Raw genomic sequence first — 25,761 nt, forward strand, 5'->3', positions numbered from 1 at the left:
TTTGAGCGGCGCCGCAAGCCCAGGAACCAATCATCAAGCCGCGAGGGTTCAGAGGAGAGCGGTGGGTTCCACTCTAACCCGACGCTCGCGGCCTCCCGGGAAAGCATGTCCATCATTTCGGCATCGGCCTGTGACTGGGAAATCGTCCCCGAAGGGGGAGGCCCAGCTGAGGCTTCTGCTTCCGACTGGACAAGCCCGCTCTCCGATGCTGCTCTCGAGAGCTCATCATCTTCGCGGGCTCCGAACAAGAAGCCAGACTCGCTGTGAGACGAGCCGGCGAACTCATCCGGAAGCCCGATTGGGGCAGACGAGCGTGCTGGGGAATGGGAGATCCGTAGGGGGATACCCGGCGGAGACGATCCCATTGGGGTCCCCAAATCACCCCCAGTGCTAGCCGTGCTGGTCTCATACCCGTAGGTAGAAGGACCGAGGCGGGGAGCCGCTGGGGTGGCTTGCTTTCTTACGAAACAGTGAGAACATGAACCATCCACAAACGCTGCCTCCGTGTGGGTCATGCCCAGACACGAAATACAGCGATTATGACCAACCGAAGTTGAGAGATAACGATCGCAACCAGGAATAACACACAATTGGAAAGGCATCTTTAAAAAGACGCGTCTTTAAAAAGACGTTGCGTGTGTGCTGCTCTTTTAGAGAAATATATACTCTTTTAGAGGAGGAAAAGCTCTTTCAGAAAATATACTCTCTTGTTTTTCTGCCGAAGCGCCCAGGGGCGTTCTCTGCAGTGCACCAGTGCAGAGGAGGGAGAAGCCGCTGAAATGCGCCATCAGATCCAGCAGAGATGAATGAACAGTAGTATTCAGCTCAATGAGCATGACCGTTCGGCTCCAAAGAGAAAATCTGAATGAGTGGTTGCATACCAGCTCCTTTTATACCCATATGTCCGGGGGAGTGGCATGCAAATACCACTCACCAATTTTCATTGGCCTTTTATCAAAGACCAGAGGTGCCTTGGGCTCCCAAGAGTGACCCCTAGTGTCACTACATCGACACAACGTCGAGTGAGTGACAGATAGGGAACACTGCTCTAACCTAAGTGTTTCTTGTAACACAGCAGAAACAGTCAAGTGTTTTCAGAAATAAACTGAATTAGCCTATGTGAACATGCAGTATCACAAACAACTGTCATCTCGTGTGTTCTATGATAACAACAGTGTTTAGCACTGTTGCAAATTTAAAAATAGGTTGCTATAGTACTCTTTACTGATTTATAAACTAGTGACATTTCTTTTGTTACTATTCATTTTTTTTCAGCACATCACCCTGTTTTGCCCAGCCTTGCTTTTCATATGCAAACACATCAACTTGCAATGTTTATATCTCAATCGCTACTATTTAGTTGTTTACAGTTGGTACCTGCTCATTCTTTTGAAATGTTGCGAGTTCGTTGCAGCAAAGTATATAAACAACAGCGACGGTGTTCACTGATTTTAGAATTAAAGTTCCATTTGCAATCCTCCCTTGAATACCAGAATAAAATTTTGGATGATGTTATCTCCATTTTAAGTTTGTTCTCTTGTCGCTTGGGCGAACAAAGAGATCATTAATTTGCAGAGCAAGAGATTTCTTTCATCGTGTACTACCGCAACCACTTCCCTGATACACGTGGTTTTGTCTAAAAATATTTTTCGGTCTCTGGTCTAAAATATGGGTATTCTGACCCGTTCTATATTTGTCTGTGATTTCCCTCAATATTTTTAAAAGGCAAAAAAGTATGGACTTTCCACAGCAGCTGGAGACAGGAAAGGAGAAGTTCAAACCTCATGTCCTGTGTGGCATGGAACTGCATGTCACGCTTCGAAAGACGTCACTCGCCTGGGGTTGGGAGATCATGGAGGTTGGTCACCACTTGTTAAAGGGCCAAACTATTGGTCCGATGTCGGATTCCAATAAAATGGCTGAAGGTTTCTGCATTGTTCTGTCTTTTCTGAGCGCTGAAACAAAAACACTTGTTATTCATTTGCACTTCATATTAATGTGACTCCAATTTAAGTTGAACCTCTAATTTTGATTTAAGCTCTAATTGATTTCTGATCATAATTTAATCTTTTTAAGTTATTGATTATTCTTAATTGTCCTAACTTTCATTATCCTTTCATTCGGATCCTGATTGTGACTCAGAGTCATATGCCAGCCAGTTAATTACATAGATCTCATGGACACAAAATCGCCAGTTCCCTTCATAGTCAGCGGATGCAGGTTTACTAATATCATCTGGTTCGGTAGCCTACTGCTTGCTCATAACCAGATGATAGTTTTATTTAGTCACATTTCATACAACTTGCTAAGACAGTGATAAGCAGTGACTGGTAGTCTTATGTGGTTTTCTCCTATTCATAAGCTCAATTAATGATCATTATCCTGGACATAAGTTTGCTCGAATCTACCTGTGATAAATGATTTTGGAGGAATACAGAATAAATAAAAAAGTAACAATTTATTTGCCAGGTAGGATATAAAACGTAAATGACAAAATCAATCAAAGCCAAATTCACACATGATCAGAATAAACAAACATTCCAAAAAATAAAAGACAAGTCAAAGTATCATACCTGGCAATAGAAAATGAAACACAGCGATAAGCGTGAGATATCTGACTACAGACTCCCTGAGTTCCTTGCCAACCTTTCTTAAATATTTAAACAGAAAACATTGTGTACCAAATGAACTTATCACACTGTGGTGATATTCAGGTGTAGATTTCAGCTTTTGTGAGAGAGTTCAGATGTCTGAAGCAGAAAGTTCTTTGTTATTCCATGAATTGATGTGTGTTGGGCTATCAGACATCTTGGCATCGGCCTTACAGCTTCATAATCTTATAACGTGTTTATTTTATTTTTTTCTTAGTTCTTACAAAGACAGACAGACAGATGAAGGCAGTGTATGAAATTCTGTTAAAGCACATAGTTACATGCTGTGTTCTGTTTAGGAAGTATATTTGAAAGTAGGAAGGAAGTTCAGGCAAAGATCTCAAATTAAAGTCAAAAGAGGACTCCTTTCTCTAGGTATTTTAAAAAAGGGCCACAGGAGTCTAAATATTTTTTATTTATTTTTTTTGATTTCTTAAACTTGCTGTTAATTTTTCATAATTGAAGTGTTCTATCAGTAAGTTAAACCAGTGTGTTATGGATATCTTTGTTCTGTCTTTCCAGTTAAGCAATATTATCTTCTTTGCAATTGTAATGGCTACAGATATCAATGATTTAATGTGGCTATTTCTATATCAGATGTGTCACCCAGGAGAAGAACAAAGTGGAAAAGAGGTGTGCCAAGGTTAACAATCTCTGCAAGTCTACTCACGACCTCTGACCAAAATATCTGTATATTAGGACGAGACAAAGGGCATGAGGGTAATTATCGTAGGGTGCAAGACAGACTTTGCATGCACTGCTGTCTGCATATCCCATTTTATGTAATTTACAAGTGGTTCTGTGAGTTCTATGTAAAATGTTGTTCTGTATCAGCTGTGTCGTACTGTTAAGTGTCATATAAAATATATTACTGCAGAATATTTTGTAGTCTTCATCTGAATATCGTACATTTAAGTCTTTGTTCCATTTAGCTGTAGGCACTGATATTATATTATCTTGGGATTGCAGTAATTTGTATATTTGCTTTAGTATTACAGTGGTTTTAAGTTGATGTATTTTTTGGAAAATAAGTGGGATATGGCAAGAGAAGTTATTAAAATGTGTATTTTATGACCTTCCACCAAACTGTTAGAGCTGTATTAATTGTTTGATATTTTAGAGTTATGTTTCTTTGTCGATAAGGCTACATTTTTAAATATAGATTGTTCTAAATCTAACCATGGGAGTCTGTCTTGTTGAGCCATTGTCTAATGTACAGTAAGTGAGTGGATGAAAATAATTATACCAGTTTGGTGCATTGAGTACCCCTAGCTGTTTGGGTTTTTGAAGATTTTCAATTTAATTCTTGTTTTTTTGCCTTGCCAATATAATCTGGAAGTTTTATAATTGAGAGATGAGAACCAGCCTGGGGTTGGCAGTACAGCAGTCATGGAGAAAAGATCATTGATTTTTGGTAGTAAGTTCATTTTAACTGCTGATATTCGGCCTATTAGTGAGATTGGGAGTTTATTCCATCTCTCTAGATCATCTTGAATTTTTTTGAAGGATTGGGGTGAAATTGAGTCGAAACAATTAATTCAGGTTGGGTGAGATATGGATTCCAAGATATTTAATAGAAGTAGATGTATTATTAAATGGGAGATTATTGACCTCAGCATCCCAGTTGTGTTCTGTTAATGGAAGAATCTCACGTTTAGATCAGTTGATGGAGTAAGCAGATACTGAACCATAAGTGTTAATGCGATTACAAATCTCATGTGGCTCAGGTGGTACAGCAGGTTGTCCACTAATCACAGGGTTAGTGGTTCAGTTCCCAGCCCACATGATTTCACATGCCAAAGTGTCCTTGGACAAGACACTGAACCCCAAGTTGCTCCCAATGGTAGGCTAGCACCTTGCATGGCAGCTCTGCTGTTGTTTGTGTGTGTGGGAATGGGTGAACGAGACATAGAACCACCAAGGTTAAAAGGTGCAATATAAGTGCAGACCATTTACCATAATATGACTTGGTTTGCAAGCCACATATATTGGGATTTTGTCTATTGGAAGCAGCCATGGATTCTATGAACAGGGCAAACAGCATAGGACATAAAGGGCATCCTTCTCTAGTTCCTTGGTGTAACTTGAATGGATTGGAGATGTAGCCGTTTGTTATTACTGATGCCATGGGGGAGTTGTAAAGTATTTTTATCCAATTAATAAAATATGTTCCAAAACCAAATTTGTAAAGTGAAGCCATCGCACCTTGTCAAATGCCTTCTCCACATCTAGTGATACTACAGCACATGGATATTTAGGGTGGTAGGGGCAGGAAGTATCCTTGGTTAACTGTATTATAGGAAGTCTACGTGTGTTCTCTGCAGACTGTTTTCCTTTGATGAACCCTGTTTTGTCGGAGATGAAATAACGGATTCTAATCGGATGGACAATGCTTTGCTGATTATTTATAAGTGACATTGGGTGATAATTGCCACATTGTGTTGGGTCTTTATTTGGTTTTAGTCAAGTCATTTTTATTCGTATAGCACTTTTCACAACACACATCGTTTCAAAGCAGCTTTACAGAAAATCATGCTTTAACAGAAAATGAAACTGTAATATCTATAAAGTCTTAGAGTCATCATTGTGTAGTTTGATTAAATATGATTGTATATTGTGTATAAAAATAAATATTTAAATAATAATTGTATTTAGAAGCCCAGTGAGCAAGCCGAATGTGACTGTGGCAAGGAACACAAACTCTATAAGATGTTGGTTAGTGGAGAAAAATAACCTTGGGAGAAACCAGACTCACTGTGGGGGCCAGTTCCCCTCTGGCTAAACAGAACTAATATAATGCAAATATTAATTATTTGTGTGCACTGCAAGTCATGGTTTAAAATTAGTAAACTAAGTATTAAGAGTCAGTGTTTAAACAAAGATTTTGTATGAACTGTAAGATTAATGTCTAATGTCTTTGAAGTCCATCCTGGATTAACTGCAGACATTCACATAGATGCATTGTCCTTTGTTAGTTGGCTGATGAAGGCTTTGTTGGCAATTAATTGATAGTCTATCTATTCCATTTCAAGAGTGTAGTCCATCAATAGATATAGGTGATGCAGGCAGAGATCAATAAGGTGCATCACAGTTCAACCGTACTAATAGCCCGCCTTCCAGATATCCATGAGGGAGCTGGAAAATGGATCAGAATGGTGGAAGAAGAAACAATGGGCAAGTTGCTGGCTATTGGAGACATTAAAGCCCAACTAGCTAAATGCCTGGGGGGATCCAAGATGAATAAGATCCTTGGAATGGTGCAAGCAATTGACAACCCAAGAATGGACTGGTTCCCATTTGACAGATATCACGCTGATGTATGGTCAGCATTAAGAAAAGAATACCCAACATGGATGGACCCCAAATCCCTGAAAGGAGAACCAATAGGTGAAACAGAAAATCCTACCACCTACATTCAGAGACAACCGAGAAGATGGAAACAAGAGCTGGAAATAAACCCAGAAGGAGATCCAGTGATGACAGCATTATTCAAAACTGCCATAGTGGATGCCATGGCACCCCCAGTGAAGACCAAGCTGGAAGATGTAATTAGACTGAACTCCAAGATACAAAGGGAGTTCTGTGGACATGTGGCTCATGCTGTGGAACAATACAGGAAGCATGAGCAGAAACTAAAACCAAGAGAGAGAGCTGCAGAGAAAGCTGTCACAAATACAACTGGAAGAACTAACTGGCAAGAGGAAGAAGATTCAAGCTACAGCAAAGGACAAAGAAGAGGAGCAATCAGCAGTAATGGCTCCTGTGAACATGCCTGTACCTGCTGCTCAAACCACAGTAGGGGCACCTGCACCTGTTGTCCAGAATGCAATGACAACAGCTGGAAATGCATCACAGCCACCAGCACCAATTGAAATCTACCTAAAACCAGAACAATCAAACAACAGAAACTGGAACAGACAACAATAAGGGGGAAGAGGAAGACAAAACAGTGGCCAGCAGAGAACTAATGGCCCACCAGGAATATGCTGGGGATGCAATCAGCCCGGACACAACAGAAGAGACTGCCCTACTAATCCATGGCAAAATGATCAACCACCAAGTCCAGGCAATAATCCATGGCAGCAAGAATACCAAGCTCAAGCGCCAGGTCCAGTCAACCCGTGGCGTGGACACAATCAGGGCTACTAGGGCTGCCCAGAGGATCCTACGGGGAGGGGTCAGCTTCCAATGATATCATCTGATGCTGACCAAGAACCTATGCTGCAGATTAAAATAGAGGGCAAGACAACACCAGTTATGCTAGATACTGGAGCAATGTTCACATGTATAAATCCAAATTATGCCTCTCACCTCCCCAAGTCTGGAAATATTTAAAGACAGTAGGATTCTCTGGACTTACGCAGCTAATTCCAATGACGGCTCCAGTTAGCATAAAAGTAAAAGATGCAGAAATAAAAATTCCCATTCTAATATCAGAACAAACACCTGTTAATTTGTTAGGAAGGGATGCCATATGTAAAATGAACTTGCAGATATGGTGCTCTCCAGAGGGAATATACATAGACAGCATGGGAACCAAGCAAATGACTTTTACGAAATTCCAAGAACCCAAAGAGCCACAAGCAAACATATATTGGTTAGGAGGTTTAGGGAAAGATGTAAAAGAAACTATCATCAAATGGGAAAATACATCAAAGAGCAGCTTTGTGAATCAAGCTTGCCAAATACTGAATTCCATTGTACCATAATATATGATTATGGTAGGAACCCAGAGCTTGAAAATAAATGGTTGAATGACACAAAAGGACAAGAAGTTCCATTGAGTTCACAATACATAATTGTAGGACCAGAAGGAGCAGCACTACAAATTGAGAAATGTAGTTTCATTGAATTATGGTTTCAAGTACAACATTCAACTCCACATGTTACCTTATAGGTAAGTAAGGCAAAAGACTTAGGACCAATGGTGAAGAGAGCAGAAAGGAAAAAGTGGGAAGAAACAGATAATCCTTTAATTTTTGAATCACCGGTCAAAACATACCTAAAAATTCTGTGTACAACCATTATGAAAAAGAAAAGAAGGTGGATTCAAAAACAGTTGAATTGATGTTAGAAATAGGAAAACAAGTACCAATTGAACTGTGGTCTCAACATGATACAGACGTAGGTTTAGTGAAATCTGTTAAACCAGTCAGAATTAAACTCAGACCAGGAGCACAGCTACCAAGAAAGAAATAATATCCATTGAAACAAGAGGCTGTAGAAGGGATTAAAAATACTACTGAGGGCCTGATCAAAGCTAGGGTATTGATTGAGACAGTAAGCCACTGTAACACACCCATATTGGCAGTTGCTAAGGCAGACAAATCAAAATGGCGCTTAGTGCATGAATTGAGAAAATGTAACGAGGTAGTGGAAGACTGGCCTGCAGAGGTTCTAAATCCACATACGCTGTTGACTAATATTCCCCCTGCTGCCAATTATTTTACTGTCATTGACCTGTGCTCTGCTTTTTTCAGCATCCCTTTAGCAGAGGAAAGCAGACACCTTTTTTCATTCACCTATCAAGGTAAACAGTATACATACACCAGAATGCCCCAGGGATTTAAACATTCACCACGTGTTCAATCAAGTTTTGAAAACAGATCTGAAAGATCTTAGACTAGATAGCACATTGATACAGTACGTAGATGATCTGTTAATGTGCTCAACAACATTAGAACAATGTCACCAAGATTCTATCAAAGTGCTCACTAAATTGGCTAACAGAGGCCATAAGGTCTCTAAAGAAAAACTGCAATACTGCCTACCACAGGTAGAATATTTAGGGCGAATCATTACACATAAAACTAAGGCTATGTCACCAAGCCAATTGGAGGGCATAAGTAAAGCACCTCAACCACAAACAGTGGGACAAATGATAACCTTTTTAGGTATGACAGGTTTTAGTGCTGATTGGATAGAAGATTACGCTATCAAAACGGCCCCCTTAAGAGCATTGATGAAACAAAGAGGGCATCAGAATCTCCGAGCTCGACTAACATGGGACACTGATGTATTGATAGCATTTGAATCATTGAAAAAAGAGCTTCAGACAGGTCCAGTTCTAGCAACCCCAGACTATGCCAAACCAATTCATTTGTATGTAGCGGATAGAATGCAGTCTTAATGCAGGAAACCTGTAGTGGAAGAAAAAAGCAACCAATTGCTTATTATAGCACCAGATTGGACAATATAGCACAGGGCTACCCGCCATGTTATCAAGGACTTGCAGCAGTATATTTTGCTTATGAAAAAGCTTCCACTGTGACAATGGGCTACCCAGTAATAATTTACACCCATCACAAAGTAGCAGAACTATTAGAACAAGGTAGATTTGTTTTAACCCAAGCCAGGTGTTTGACATATTCAACACTGCTAACTTACCCAGACACCACCATAAAGCGATGCACAACAATAAACCCAGCCAATTTCATTCCTCTAGAAGGGGAGGGAATATCTCATGAATGTGTAATAGACTCTTTAGCTTTTACTCATTTAAGACCAGATTTAGAGTCAACACCGATCATTGATGCAGAGGCAGATTATTTTGTAGATGGGTCATGTTTCAGAGACCATCTGGGAAATCATGCTGGGTATGCTATTGTTAAGAGAAAAGACAATACTTTTGTTCCAATTTTGTTGCAGCATTGTGAGCAACCATGCTAGGCACAATTGGCTGAATTGAAAGCACTAACTGAAGATTGTCAATTGGCTAAAAGTCAAACTGTTAATATTTGTACAGATTCTGCATATGCACATGGAGTGTGCCATCTATTTGGAGCAGTTTGGAAACAAAGAGGGTTCAAAAAGAGTGATGGGACACCAATTCAGCATGGTGACCAAATAATCAAACTCATTTCAGCCATGATACATCCAAAGAGATTGCCTGTCATCAAATGTCAAGCATACAAAAAAGGCAATGACTTTGTCATTCAAGGCAATAATGCTGCAGACTTGATACCAAAAGGGCTTCAGGATGTCAATTAGCAGTAATGGCACCTTCAATTTTGATCCAGCCTCAACCCCAATTGGATAATATAGCACTTATGCAGCATCAAGCTGGCCCTTATTAACATGGGTATGGCAACAAATAGGTGCAAGCAGAGATGTAAATGGTATATGGTGCTCACATGAAGGTCACATGATGGCTCCAACATCACTCCTTACTATTCTAATCTCAGATGTGCATGGTTTTGACCATTGCGCAAGGGGGGAAGTGATTAAGAAGATAAAATGACAGGGATATTGGTCCCCATACCTACAGGCAATGGCAAATGAATTTTTGGCTGAATGTGAAATTTGTGCCCAAAATAATGTCAGAAAGGGAACATCTGCACCAATATGTCACATACCAGTTCCAGAAGGACCATTTAAACATCTTGTAATAGACTATGCGGACATGATAAAATCAGTAAGAGGAAAAAGATACATGCTGGTGATAATAGACAGATTCAGTAGATGGGTAGAAGCAGTACCATCAGCAGATCAGGGAGCCCAAATTGTGATAACATTTTTGACCAGAAAAGTCATTCCAAGATTTGGTATACCATCTCAAATCGGTTCTGACAATGGCTCAGCATTTGTCCAAAGAACAGTGAAAACAGTTACAGCAACTAAGAATAAAACAAAGACTAGGGTGTGTCTATAATCCACAATCACAGGGAATGGTAGAAAGAGTGAATGGAACTCTCAAAGCTAAGCTTAACAAAATTTGTGCTGACACTAAACTTAATTGGGTTGATGATCTACCTCTTGCATTGATGAGTTACTGCATGCAGACCAACAGAATCACTAATCTAACACTGCACGAAATGTTAACAGGCCGACCCATGCCAGTACCATATTTGAGAGGTCCTTATGAAGGACCACCTTTAGAACAGTTGCAGATGGAATTAAGGGCTTACATGAGACAATTAACTACTATACATTAAGCCATTTATTCACAGGAACAGGGAAGGGGACACAGGGAAGAAGAAGTGCCCTGTCTCATAGTTCCTGGAGACCAAGTGTACCTGAGAGTTTTTTAGGAGGAAATTGAATGAACCCAGAATGGAAGGACCTTATACTGCAGTAAGGGAAACCCCAAAAGCAGTACAAGTAGAAGGTAGTGCAACGTGGTATCATTTGAATCACTGCATTAGAGTGCCTAGACTGAGACCAAGGAGACGAGAAGACCAAATAGATAGTGCAGAAGACGATCAGGAAGATTGAGATGTGGATTCCCCTGAAGTTGAAAGAGAACTTGAAGCCCATGACAAGAAAGGGCAGAACAAGGAGAAGGAAGTGCAGAGCAGGAAGGAGAGAGTAGTAATGCTGTTGCGCCTCATTTTAAGGCAGCTCAGCATGCTGAAGCAAGAGATGAAATACAACTGCAGGAGGATGTACAGCAGCCAGAGGGAACAGAACAGGAAGGTGAGAGAGGTTCTGACATTGATACTGATGTTGGTACATCTGATGCAGCAGTTGCCCCAGACCCAAGGCCTTCTAGAGACCAATCTCCATACCCAGGGCAGGAAGAGTTTCCCACATTTGACTTCTCACCAGGGCAGGAGTTTCCTACAGTTGACTTCTCAGCCTTTGACTGGTTTCCCGAAGGGTCTCTATAATGCTACTGATACGACACAAGGCACTCAAGTAAATAAATCCATTAAAAAGAGGTTTGTAGAATTGCCACTGGGAACCTTTTATGATGCTCACAATGATACAGGCTATGAAGTAGACCCATTATTGGAAAATGAAAGATTACTGGAGAATGCATACCATAATGACTGGTTCAAGTGGGCAGAGTATACAGCGAAACAATCGGGAATGTCTAAGTGCGTGTTATATTCACCATCACCTCTGAAAAAGCTTACATTAGTGCTCAACCAGTATAATTATATGCATTGTGCCCAATATTACTCACAAAATTGTGCTAAAAAAAGAATACCCTTCTGCACAGCCGAGAGTTTGGCAATCTTAGGACATCCAGAATTTCAAGAATATTACAATAAGGAAGTTTGGGGAGATGAATGTAAATGTTTAGACATTCGAATAAATGTGAGAAAAAGAGAAAATCCTTTAAAATATGTCATAAACCCCAGGCTTGACTATGAGTGTTTTAATAAATCCATTGGAGAGGTTAATGTGGGAACCTTTTGAGGCAACTGTGCAATGATTTGGATCTGGTTGGACAAATATATGATGATCAAGCAAAAGGTTATAAGTTTAACAGAATGATCTTGGCAACAGCCACAGTGAAGGAAAATATTTTACAATAATAGAAGCCCCAAGATGTATGGATAAATCTGTGGAATGATGCCTAACTTTGGTCTTTCCTGTGATAAGAACATATGAGGAACAAACAGTAGCCATAGCAGACTACTTTTGGATTTGGGGAGGAAAACAATTGCGGGCTATATTACCCAAAGAGTGGAAAGGAATATTTACCAGAGTAAGACTAGTGCAAGAAATAACGATGTTAACATTGGACCCAAAAAAATCTGAAACTCCAAAAGGATCTAGAGAGACTGCACAGAGAGAATATAGATTAAAAAGAGCATACCAGCCAGACCCTAATGTATACTTAGATGCAATTGGTCAACCAAGAGGAATACCACATACATTTAAAGCTAGAGATGAAGTAAAATCAGGCTTTGAATCTATATTCATATGAATACCAGTTAATAAGAATACAGAATGGATAAATTACATTTATTACAATCAGCAAAGATTCATCAATTACACTGATGAAGCACTGAAGGCCTTAGGAGAACAGCTAGATGCTACAAGCAAAATGACATGGCAAAATAGTCAGGTACTAAATTGGCTCCTGGCGGAAAAAGGAGGTGTGTGTGTAATGTTTGGAGCTGACTGTTGCACTTATATCCCAAACAATACAGCTCCTGATGGATCCATTACTGAAGCAATGAAGAAGCTGAAAGATCTGAGGGAAGAGGTGGCTGAAAATGCAGGAAGAGACCAACATAATGGAAACTGGTTTGATAAGCTATTTGGATCCTGGAAATAATGGCTTACTAAAGTGGGAATAATAATTGCTGTAGCTTTTGTTATTTTTGTGTTGTTGTTTTGTTGTGTTGTGCCTCTCCTCAGGTCAATGCTGGCCAGTGCTGCAGCCAAACAGATTATCAATATCTGTGAGTTCCTCTGGCACCGTGGGACATATAATACACTGAGTAATCTGCTGATATTGTTTAATCACTGAAGTATTTTAACCTACTGAAATAAGTCTAATCACTGATGTACTCTACATAACCGCAAGGCTAAATTTGCACGCACATGCTTTTATACAAGAATTTGATTTGTGTTACCCCCAAGAAAGATTTAGTTAGGGAGATGAGATCTTTTACTTCCTCCTAGCCAAATGTGGAGGGAGAGGTTAGGTCTTGTTTCTCCTCCGGAATGCAGCTCCATAAGAGAAGTCATTGTTAGAAGAATGTGTGACATACATTGGTCACATGGTAGGAATGAAGGAGACTGACTTGTGAGGTTGCACTCTGGGTAAGGGCAATAGAGGTGAGACTTTCAGAAGTCTCAAAGGGGGGAATATATAGTATATTTTTATGCTAGTATGAAATATAGAAAAGGTACTTGTATAGAATAGCCTGGGCATTATGAAATCCAGGAAAAGTAGTATGAGGCTGTAAGGCCTACGTGACTATGTTGTGAGAAACAGTGCGCTCAGCTGTAACAAACACAATGCAGAGAGAGCATTCCTCAAGCACTGGATGGCACAGTCAATAGTTAAACTACTTAATTATGATTAAGCTACTCTGTTCTGTTCTGTTCTATTTACATAAAATATATACTTTCATAATAAATTAATTTAAAAGTTTTTTTTTTTTTTTTTTTTTTTTAAATAGACTGACTGCCGGGATTCCACCAATAGAAAGAAGCTAGAGGGTCTGTGAAATAATGGTGGCAGACAGAAAAGATGGAAAAGCACGCCTATTGGCTAAGGTAACAAGAGAGGTGTGCTTATGAGGTAATTCATGTTAACAGAAGTGTATAAAGATGATAGTTTGGAATGAGAGATTCAGATGGACAGCTGGCATCTCAGGTTTTGTTGTTTTGCTCAATACAGCATAACTTTTGACATCTGGAACTCCTGACTTTGAGAGTTTTTCTTGCTGAGAGGGAAAGAGACTTCAATATTCCATGACAAGAGTTGATGGATAAATTAGATGTATGCCTGGCTAAAAAGATGAGTCTTTAGTCTAGAGTTAAACTGAGTGTGTCTGTGTCCCAAACAGGTTTTAGTTTTGGGGCCAAACAGGAAAAGGACCTACCTCCTTTTGTGGATTTTGATGTTCTAGGAACTATTAACAAGACAGTATTTTGTGATCATATTGAACGTGGTGGCATATAGCATAGCAGAAGGTCAATTAAGTACTGTGGAGCTAGACCATTCAAAGCTTTGTATGCAGTAACCAGAATTTTAAAATTAAGACGAAATTTAACAGGTAGGCAATGTAACAATGATAAAATATGATCTATGGCTAATATGATCATATTTCTTGGTTCTAGTCAGCACTCTGGCAGCTGCATTTTGAACCAATTGAAGTTTATTTATTGAACTTTCAGTACATCCTCCCAGAAATGCATTACAATAATCTAGTCTTAAGGTCATGAATGCATTAATTAGTTTTTCAGCATCAGAAACAGAGAGGATGCTTCATAACTTAACAATATTTCTGAAGTGTGAATGCTGTTCTACAAACATTGGAAATTTTATTTTCAAAGGACAGATTGGTATCAAATATAACACCTAAGATTTTCGTTGTAGAAGAAGTAGTAAGGGTACATCCACCGAGAATCAAATTATATTTTACTAGCTTATTTTTTAGAGGTTTTTGGTCCAATAATTAGTACCTCTGTTTTTTTGGAATTGAATAGAAGTAATTTTCTTGTCATCCAATCATTGATTTCATTGACACACTCTAATTTGGAGAATTGTGAAATTTCTTTGGGTTTAGAGGAAATATAAAGTTGGGTATCATCTGCATTATAGTGGAAAACAATTCCTGATAATATCTCCCAGGAGAAGCATGTATAAGGAGAAAAGCAGATGCCCTAAAACTGATCCCTGTGGCACTCCATACTTTTGTTTGATTTGACAATACCTCATTTACACACAAAATATGGTAACGGTCTGATAAATAGTCCTAAACCATGCTAATGCAAGTCCACTAATGCCAACATAATTCTCCAGCCTATTCAAGAGAATGTCGTTATCTACCATGTCGAAGGCAGCACTAAGATCTAAAAGCACTTGAAGAGAAATGCAGCCACGATCAGATGATAAGAGCAAGTCATTTGTAACTCTGATAAGTGCTGTCTCTGTACTATGGTAGGGCCTAATTCCTGACTGAAATTGTTCGTATATACCATGTCTCTGTAGAAATGAACATAGTTGTGAGGACACTACCTTTTCTAGTATTTTCGACAGAAACGGTAGATTTAAAATCGGTCTGTAATTAGCCAATTCTCCAGGATCAAGCTGTGGCTTCTTAATAAATGGTTTGATAACTGCCAATTTAAATTTTCTTGGGACATGTCCTAAGGATAGCAAGGAGTTAATAATATTAAGAAGAGGTTCTGAGATTACAGGGAATACCTCTCCTTTTTGATAAGTTTTGTTAGCTCTTCATGACCCATGACAGCGAAGGATTGATGTTGCTCGTGAGAAAAATTATAAGACTTTGTTTTCTGAGGTGCTGTGACAGTTGATTGCATAGTTCCAATTTTATTTATGATTATTTCAATTTTAGCAGTAAAGAAATTCATGAAGTCATTACTATTGTGCTGTGACGTAATATCTGGTTCAGTCTATGATTTATTCCTAATCAGTTTAGCCACAGTACTGAATAAATACCTAGGATTGTGGTGGTTATTTTCTATGAGATTGATCAAATATGCTGACCTGGCAGCTTTTAGTGCCTGTCTGTAGCTACAGACACTATCCTTCCATGCACCGCGAAATACCTCTAATTTTGTATTTTTTCACTTGGGCTCCAGTTTCCGAGCTGCTCTCTTGGGAGCATGAGTGTGATCATTGTACCATGGTGCAGGGCTTTTTCTTGAATTTTCCTTAATCGAAGGGGGCGACACTATCAAGAGTGCTAGAGAAGACTATTTGTATTTTCTGTTATTACATCAAGTTCTTCTAGACTTTTTGCCTTACTGAGTATGTGAGACAATTCTGGAAGATTATGAGTGAAGCTATCTTTAGTGGTCAAATTAATAGTTCTACCTGAACGATAGCGTGGTGTAGATTGAGTGACATTAGCTGATCGCAGCAAACAAGAGACGAGGTAATGATCTGAAATGTCATCGCTCTGCGGTAGAATTTCTATTGTATCAACATCAACTCCATATGACAGAATTAAATCTAGTGTATGATTAAGGCGGTGAGTTGGTCCTGTCACATTTTGTCTAACGCCGAGAGAGTTGAGATTATCGATAAATGCTAATCCCAATGTGTCATTTTCATTATCTATGTGAATGTTGAAGTCACCAACAATTAAAACTCTATTTACATTAACTGCTAGATCTGATAGAAAATGAGCAAATTCACCAAGGAAATCTGAGTACGGCCCGGGTGATCTATATACTGTAGCAAGGGCAAAAGACAACAGATTATTAATTAATATCTGATGGTGTCACATTAAGCATTATTAGTTCAAAAGACATTATCTTTAGTTATCTCCGACTGGTGAAGCGAGCCAACATGAATAACAATTTTATAAAATCTACATTTAGAATTAGCCAGCACTTGTAAATTTGATCTGATATCCCTCGAAATGTATTTAACAATGGTGGCTGGAGTCTCTGTTCCCATGTTCCTTACAACAGAATCATTAATTAAGGCTCTTTCAGCATGATTCTCAGTGGGTGCATCGATTGGAAACCCTAAAAGGAAAGGGAGAGTGGTGTCGATTTGCGAGTATGCTGCCGAGACGTCACCCAAACACCTGGCTGCAGGGCGAGGAGCAAAGGAAAGCTCACTTGGAAGAATCACAGCATTTTCTTGTTCCCAGACTTTGCAAATTCGACAAGAGAGAAACGTGATAATTTTAAGGAATGCAAGAAACTCTTACATCAGTGGAAGATCGCTTTTGCACTGTTTCTGGCCAAACTGAGAATAGATATGAAGGATGGCTGCAAAATATTTACATGCCCACAGCAAGCGTTGTCTTTCATAGAGACAATGGGGTGAGTAAACAATTTGGTGATTTTATATCGCCCCCAAGTGAGCTTGACTCACTGTACATTCTCTTGACTGTCTGAGGAAGCTGGGCGCCTTTTTTGTTTCATTTTGTGTTGGTTCCACCTAGCGACTGAAGTTTGTTTTGTGTAGTAACACTCCATCAAGAAACTTTTGCATTGACGAAGGGTCACTTTTACACTGAAGTTCCCAGCCACAAAATATTTACATGCCCACAACATGTGATGTCTTTCATAAAATCAATGGACTGAGGAAGTCATGGTGTGGTTGTCACGTGCCTCCAAGTAAGCTTGCCTCACTGAACATACACTTGACCGTCCGAGGAAGCTGGGTGCCTTTTTTGTTTCTTTTTGTGCTGGTTCCGCCCAGTGGCTGGAGTTTGTTTTGTGGAGTGCCACTCCTTGGGGACAGTTGTGGATGAATCTGCTCGTTCTTTGTGCTTATGCCTCCTATTGGCTGGAGTTTGTTTTGTGAAGTATTTTTTGCAGGACATTGGAAGGATTAGGACATCTGCTGCACTCATGAACAGCCGGCTCTCTAACATTTATTTTAATGTCTGAGGAAACTGAACGGCTTTATTTTTAATTATATTTATTCATATATTTATTTATTTTGTGTGCTGGTTCCGTATGTGGCTGGAGTTTATATTGTGGAGGAACACACCTTTGAGTTTTGTGAATGAATCTACACGTTCTTTGTGTTTACAGTATTCTGCCTTTTGGCTGGAGTTTGTTTTATAGATTATTTTCTGTTATGTAATTCTGTCTCACAAAATTTGTACAGAAGCACCAGACTTGAGCAATCTGACGGCAAAGTTGTCGTGGGGACTCTCGTAGGCGTACATGGACTGTTTGAGTTTAGAAAGATGGATGCCGGTTGGTGCTGTCGTGCGTGGGGTTAATGCGCACGTTTTTCTGTTTGGTTTTGTGAGAAGTTCGGGGTCTGACTGTGGCACTAATGTTGGAATGTGGTCTTTATAATTTTATTTTTGACACACAATCTATTTTTTCCTAATATGTCAAAATGTCAAATGTTAATATGAGTGGATTGTCTCTCTCCACGTAGAATGTGAATGGGCTGGGGCACCCCATAAAAAGAAGGAAGGTTGTTTCTTTTCTTAAACATAAGAAATATGATATAGTGTTTCTTTAAGAAACACATCTTTCCCCGTAGGAAGCTGAAAAATTTAGGAAGATATGGGGTGGACATGTTTTTTTTCAGTGCTGGCTGAAGTAAGAGCAGGGGTGTCATTACACTGGTAAGTAAACATCTACAATTCAAATGTCTCAATCAGATTAAAGATAAATTAGGAAGAGTCATTATTGTTTTAGCAGAAATTCAGGGGCAAAGGTTGATTTTGGCTAATATTTACGCACCTAACACTGATGATCAGGGCTTTTTTATAGATCTTGAAGGGATGTTGCAAGCCGCTGGCACCCCTCATGATATAATATTGGGAGGACACTTTAATCTATTGATGGACTCAGTCCTTGATCATAGTGAAGCAAAAATGTGTAAGCCCCCTAGAGAAACATTTACGCTTCACAGGATGTTTAAATATCTTGGTCTTACAGATATTTGGAGACTTTTGAACCCACCTGGTAGGAACTATACATTTTTTTCATCAGTCCATAAGATTTATTCTAGACTAGATTTTTTTTATATCTAAGTTTCTCATTTCATCTGTTGTGGATTGCTCAATTGGAAACATCTTAGTTTCAGATCACACCCTGGTGAGTTTAGAGGTGTTGCCACATACGGAGAAAAAGAAATCATATAGTTGGCGCTTTAATGTATCCCTTTTGCGAAATCCTGATTTCCAACAAATGTTAAAGGCTGAAATCAGTGTGTACACGGAGACCAACTGGACCTCAGTATCCTCTGTGGGCGTGGCTTGGGAGGCACTTAAGGCAGTTCTTAGGGGTCGGATCATACAGTATGCCTCGTTCATCAAAAAATCCAAAGCACGAGAACTCGTTGAGTTGGAAGAGAATATTAAAAGTACAGAGAGAGAACTGAAGCACTGTGTGTTGTCTGATAGCCTCAGAGAATTGACCTGATTGAAATACAGATTTAATACTATTTTGTACTGTTTTGGTTATTTAGGGCAAGACAGTCATATTTTGAGTCGGGGGACAAAGCAGGGAAGCTTTTGGCTAGATATAGAAAGCAGAGAGAGTCTTTTTCTACCATTCCCTCAGTGAAATCTGCTGGTGGTCAAATTTTGACTTTGGCCATTGATATTAATAATGCTTTTAAAACATTCTATCTTGATCTTTATAGTTCCATGTCTTTGTCTACTGATGAAGATATTAGAAACTTTGTGGAACCATTAGATCTCCCTAAACTGACGACTGAGCAAAAAAAATTCTCTTGATTCTGAGATAACCTTGGAGGAGCTTGACGAGGTAATTAAGGACCTACCTACAGGCAAGGCTCCGGGGCCAGATGGCTTTGCCGCTGAACTTTTTACATCTTATGCTACAGAACTGGCTCCGCTTTTGTTAGAAGTTCATACGGAATCATTAAAGAATGGAAAATTTCCGCCAACCATGACACAAGCCTGGACCAGTCTGATTCTTAAAAAGTACAAAGATCCAGGTGAGTGTAAGAGTTACCGTCCAATTTCCCTGATCCAGCTAGATGTTAAAATTTTGTCAAAAATTCTGGCTAAACGATTAAGTAAAGTTATGACATCTCTTATATATATATATATATATATAGATCAGATGGTGTTTATTCGAGGCCATAGCTCTTCTGATAACATTAGGCGTTTCATCAATATCATGTGGTCAGTGGCGAATGATCAGACTCCGGTTGCTGCCATCTCAACCTGATGCCGAAAAGCCTTTTGATATGGTAGAATGGGATTATCTTTTTAAGATTTTGGAAATGTACGGGTTCGGGAATACTTTTATTGAATGGATTAAGTTACTTTATAGACACCCGGTAGCGGTGGTACAAACAAATTGATTAATTTCAGATTATTTTACTCTGGATAGGGGCACCCGGCAGGGTTGCCCTCTTTCCCTATTATTATTCTGTCTTGCCCTGGAACCATTAGCAGCCGCGAAAAGAAAGAAGGATGATTTTCCTGGGGTGATGGCGGGAGATGTGGCGCATAAGCTTTTGCTTTACGCAGATGATATTTTATTATTCATCTCTGACCCCATTAGATCTATGCTTTGTCTCCACAGGATTATTAGTTCCTTCTCTAAATTCTCAGGTTACAGATTCAGTTGGTCTAAATCCGAAACTTTGGCTCCGACAGCGTACTGGCCAGTAATGGCTTTTCAGCCAGGCACCTTCCAGTCCCAAACAGGGCATTAAAGTGCACCTATTATGGATTTTATAAGTGCCTAATTTTGTTTTAAAGGTGTCATACAATAGATTTACATGCATCCAAGGTCAAAAAACACTTTAATTTGCTTATAATTTAAATTGTAGCATTACCTTTTTTTCCCCGTGTCAAAAACGACTCCTTCAATGATCCATTCTAAAGGATTCATTCTAAACTCCTCCTTTTAGAAAGCCTACTCTGCTCTGATTGGTCAGATGTCCCAGTCTGTTGTGATTGGTCTACTGCTTACAGTGTGTGTTGGATTTAAAAAGGAGCCAAAGAACTATGTGATAATAAATGGCTTCATATGATCACTATCCTTAAATAAAAGACAGTTTTTTTGCATGATCAGTCATATTTTCAAAATGAATGCCAAAATTTCACAATTTCTGCCAGGGCATGCAAACTTTGAGCACAACTGTAATGAGATACTAACACATCTGCTTAGAATTCAGAAACTGGGGATGGTCCTGAGATTTCTTTGGGTACCAGCACATGTGGGAGTACAAAGAAATGAAATAGTGGACAAACTGGCTAAACAGGCAATGGATCATATGGATGTTGAAGTTCATATACCACTCAGTAAAGAAGAGGTAAAGGAAGAATTAGAAAACTTATGAATATAAAGTGACAAGGAAAAAAGGGAAGACACCTATACAATATCCAAAACAAGTTGGAAAAGGGAGAATAGGTCTCAATAATAGGAGAGAAGATACAATTATCACTGGGCTCCGAATAGGATATTCTGGCTTAAATCATTCCTTGTTCAAAATAGGGAAACATCAAACAGGATTATGCTTGACATGTGGTGAAGCAGAGATTGTTGAACATGTATTATTACATTGTGTAATGTTTACAAGGGAAAGAGAGGAGTTATGAAATAAATTGAGAAATATAGATTCAATCAGTTTTACCTCACCAAACCTATTGAATTGTGCCTCAGGACAGTCAAAAATACAAAGAGAAATACTTAATTATCTCAGGAAAACAGGATTGGAAAATATAATTTAATAAACATATTATATAAAGGTTTTTTATATATTATTAATGCTTCAACTCCAGTCCAGTTGGTGGCGGTAATACACCATATTTTGGCTTGTCAACCGCCATTAAACAACACAAGAAGAAGAAGAAGAAAAAGAAGAGGGCTGATTAATCAGATAACACTCCAGTCCATACGGTTGTGGAAATTCACCAGAAGTTGTTTTGCAAACCTCTAGAAAACACAAGAGGAACTCAGTTCGGTAAGTGTTCAACATCATTTGTGAGATTTATATTTATTTTTCATTTATATTTTCAGTGTATGTTGTACACTTTTCTCTCTTAGGCGTTTTAATCACTGTAAAAGAAGCTTTTGTATCTCATCATGGTGCTTTGTTTTGTTGCTAACGCTTTAAAAAATCAGTTTCAGGAGAAACAAGCAGAAATCTGAGAATATTAAGATGAATTTCTGATCAATGAGCTCTTTAAATCAGCGGCTGAATGTAAATGAGTTCAATGTTCGGTGAGAGTGGGGCACAAAAAACGATCTTATGCTTTCCTCGAGTTTGTTTAAATACATATTTGTGATTACTGGTCATATGCAAGAGGTAAACAAATCAACTAAAACACTCAAGAACAGGTTTATTTACACATTCTGTCTGTCTGTGGGTAAACTCATGTTTATATTTTAGTCTAATTTGCCGAGTTATTGGTAAAGCTCTATCCAGTGTTGGGTGTAATGCATTACAAATTAATTAATAACTGTAATTAAATTACTTTTTCATTGAAAAAAGTAAGGGATTACGCTGTAATTTAATTAGTTACTTCTGATGTAATTGCGTTAAATACTGTATAGACTATAGAACAATTCTATATGAAACAATAGTGAATTTAAAATCAAAATTTCACATCTAATGTTAAAATGTATGTTTTCTAATTTAACGCTACGCCCTTAAATTCTTTGGCCAGTACATGAATAATTTATTTGATTTTATATGATTTATTTGAAAGAATTAAAAGAACAGTTTCATGTCTATCCTTGTATTTTTCATCTGGTCGAGGTTGATCAGGGTTTTAGAAAGTAATTAGTAATAAGTAGTGCAATTACTTTTCAGACAGAGTAATTAGTACAGTAATCTAATTACACTGTAGAATATATAATTAGTAGTTAGTAATTAATTACTTTTTTTAGAGGAACTTTTCCAGAAATGTTGTGGTGGTGGCGTAGTGGGCTAAAGCACATCTCTGGTAATCAGAAGGTTGTTGGTTCAATCCTCACAGCCATCACCATTGTGTCCTTGAGCAAGGCACTTAAATCCAGGTTGCTCCAGGGGGATTGTCCATGTAATAAGTGCACTGTAAGTAGCTTTGGATAAAAGCGTCTGCCAAATGCATAAATGTAAATGTAAATGTTGTGGATATGTTCTAAAAATGTCGCTAATCCCATAAATGACTCTATAGCACTTGACGTTGTCATAAATATATTGTTTTTGGAGAGATGGTCAATGTGCATTTTTATTAAGGGGTTGAAATTAACTCTAACTAAATCACACAAATTTGCTGGGAATAAGATGCCCAAATACTTTTCGTGCGTTCCATTTGTCTCGGAAGTTGGAGCTCCGAGTTATTTTCCGAGCTCCGAGACCGGAACTGACAAATGGAACGCCCCCCGATGTCGGAATTCCCACTCGGAAAGTCAGACGAACTCAGAGGACCCCGAGTTCAGAAAGCAAGATGGCTGCGAAGAGCATCGACTGTAGTATGCTGTGGGTTTCAAGTTTTTTTTTTTTTTTTTTTAGCACTTTTGTCTTATTTATGTCCAATTTAGTAAGTCGTATAAACAATACTGTATTACCGTTGCCTATAGGCATGTTGCTACGATCCTGTTATGCGTGATTTACCGCGTAATGTCGCTGCTGCTACAAGAACAATGGTCAATGTTGCTACAACAACACTGCCTAACGTAACAAACTGTAAAATAGTTTACACATAAAACCCATTAGGCAAATTTATATTGCAAATATACGTTTGTACTTCCATAGGGCATTGCCCTTTGTTTACACCGCTGGTTCGATTAAAATGTGGTTAACATGTTTTGATACAATCAAACATGCGGAAACATTAACATACCTTCTCCACTTTCTGTCATCTTCCTCGAGGTCTCTTAGGTGAAGGGCATACTTATTTTGTAGCTCTCTGTACTCCAAAAGAGCCAGTGCAACAATTACTTTCCTGGAGGCGTCCATCTTTTTTTCAGACTTGTCGTGTTGTGTGTAATGGAACGCATCCAAGTCGGATTTCTTGTTTTTTTTTAACGGATATGACGTCGATCCGAGTCCTGAGCTCCGACTTCCGAGACTAATGGAACACAGCATAAATGCCCTGTTTAGGCCACTGGAAGGTGCCCGGCTGAAAAGCCATTACTGGGCAGTACGCTGTCAGAGCCAAAGCTTCGGATTTAGAAAAAGGAACTTAGAAAAGGAATTAATAATTCTGTGGAGGCAAGGCATAGATCTAGTGGGCTCGGAGACGAATAATAAAATATCATCTGCATAAAGCAAAAGTTTATGCACCATACCTCCCATCACCACCCCTGGAAAATCATCTTCCCTTCTTATCGCGGCTGCTAATGGTTCCAGGGCAAGACAGAACAATAATGGGGAAAGAGGGCAACCCTGCCGGGTGCTCCTATCCATCTAATAAAAGAATTCCCGAACCCGTATATTTCCAAAACCTTAAAATAATCCCATTCTACCATATCAAATGCCTTTTCGGCATCAAGTGAGATGGCAGTGACTGGAGTCTGATCATTCGCAACTAACCACATAATATTGATGAAACGCCTAATGTTATCAGAAGAGTTCGGCCCCATATAAACCCCACCTGATCTATATATATGAGATGTCATAACTTTAACGGTTGGCCAAACTTTTTGACAATGTTTTTACGTCTAGCTGGATCAGGGAAATTGGACGGTAACTCTTACACTTCCTTGGATCATTGTCCTTTTTAAGAATCAGACTGATCTGGGCTTGTGTCATGGTTGGTGGAAGCTTTCCATTCTTTAATGATTCTGTATAAACATCTAACAAAAGTGGAGCCAGTTCTATAGCATAAGATCTAAAAAATTCAGCAGCAAAGCCATCTGGCCCCGGAGCCTTGCCTGTAGGCAAGGCCTTGATTACCTCGCCAAGCTCCTCCAAGGTTATCTCAGAATCAAGAGAATGTTTTTGCTCAGTTGTCAGTTTAGGGAGTTCTAATGGTTCATATGGTAATATGGTATTAGACTACCCCACACAATGTTTATTCTCGCTGTAACCATGTAAAAGTGTTATCATAACTTTTAAATAAGTTATTTTGTTTAACAGATTTGTTCTTGTGTACAATGATATAATAATCTTGAGTTTGATAAATGTCAGTCCATTAGAATGATGATGTTTTTGTGTTCAGATGTTCATCATGAGAGATCAGAAGGATGTAATCCACGCTGGAGAACAGCAGATGCTGCAGATACCAGTGAAGATGTGTTCAGTGAAGCTGCTGGACTGCAAGAACCTGATGAAGAGGAGAGGAGAAATCAAAGTAGAGGAACAACAGACTGATGAAGATTGTGAAGAAACCACAGCAGAAGAACAACAGAGTAAAGATGATTTTATTCCTTCAGGTATGTTTCTTCTTGTAATGATGTTTTACATATTCATGACAATCGACTTGTTAGGATCTGTTAGCAGATGATTTTATCACTCAAAAGTCACACTAAAAAGTTTCCCTTTTTTTTTTTTGTCAGTTTAGAAGTGCTCAGTTGTCTTTTAAGGTACATCTTCTTATTTTAATTTTTCCAAAGTCAAAACAGTTCTGCAGGAACAGTGACTCTGGATTAGGGTCTCGCTTAAAGCCTTAATTTGTTCTTTTTAAAATCATGTCTTTTAAAGGATAGTTCACCAGTCGATAGACAATTTTAATTTATTTTTCAGATAATACACTTACGGCCACAATATACTTCATACAAAATCGAATAAACAAACAAACAAATGGTGTGATGGCATTTAGAGCCAAATCTGGCCAAAAAGGTGTTTTTGAGTTCATTTTGGTGGTTCATAACAGCTCGTCTGAACAAAAGTTTAGGAAAACTTCTAACCAGCTGCTAAGCACCTTCTTACTGCCATTGGTCCATGTCATCCACAGCCATTCACACATCTGCCTAAAGATATGCCTTTATCACCATTCTTTTGTCTGTATTCTGAACATTAAAGGGATAGTTCACCTAAAAATTAAAATTCTCTCATTATTTACTTCCATTTAAGCCATCCCAGATGTGTATGACTTTCCTTCTTCAGCAGAACCAAAGTGAAGATTTTTTTTAAGAACATTTCAGATCTTTTTGTCCATACAATGCAAGTAAACAGGTGCCATCAGGCTGATGGATATTTGACGGTCCAAAAGACATTTAGACAGCATAAAAGTAATCCACACGACTCCAGTTGATCAATTAATGTCTTCTGAAGCAAATCGATAGGTTGGTGTAAGAAACAAATCTATTATTAAAATGTTTTTAACTT

General features: G+C 38.8%; 2 protein-coding genes across 5 annotated transcripts in view; both read left to right on the plus strand.

The window, feature by feature from the left end:
• The window catches only part of LOC127420185 (zinc finger protein 271-like), a gene marked incomplete at its 5' end in the record, with an annotated part of 180,940 nt that overhangs the window by 25,422 nt on the left and 129,757 nt on the right, over positions 1 to 25,761 (plus strand).
• LOC127419876 (zinc finger protein OZF-like) overlaps positions 12,207 to 25,761 on the plus strand; it is a 200,693-nt gene continuing 187,138 nt past the window's right edge. The window contains exons 1-3 of one of the 4 annotated variants that reach the window (XM_051661684.1): positions 12,207 to 12,790; positions 13,517 to 13,613; positions 24,653 to 24,866. Coding sequence is in view for 2 of the 4 variants with exons in the window: in XM_051661683.1 (XP_051517643.1) it covers positions 13,569 to 13,625; positions 24,653 to 24,866 (271 nt within the window). In the remaining 2 variants the exon portion in view is untranslated. Of the gene's footprint in view, positions 12,791 to 13,516; positions 13,626 to 21,332; positions 21,466 to 24,652; positions 24,867 to 25,761 lie in introns of those variants that run through there. The other 3 variants (XM_051661683.1, XM_051661688.1, XM_051661687.1) reach the window with 3 other exon arrangements.

This window comes from Myxocyprinus asiaticus, chromosome 29, assembly GCF_019703515.2.
Source record: "Myxocyprinus asiaticus isolate MX2 ecotype Aquarium Trade chromosome 29, UBuf_Myxa_2, whole genome shotgun sequence".
Classification (NCBI taxonomy): Eukaryota; Metazoa; Chordata; class Actinopteri; order Cypriniformes; family Catostomidae; genus Myxocyprinus; species Myxocyprinus asiaticus.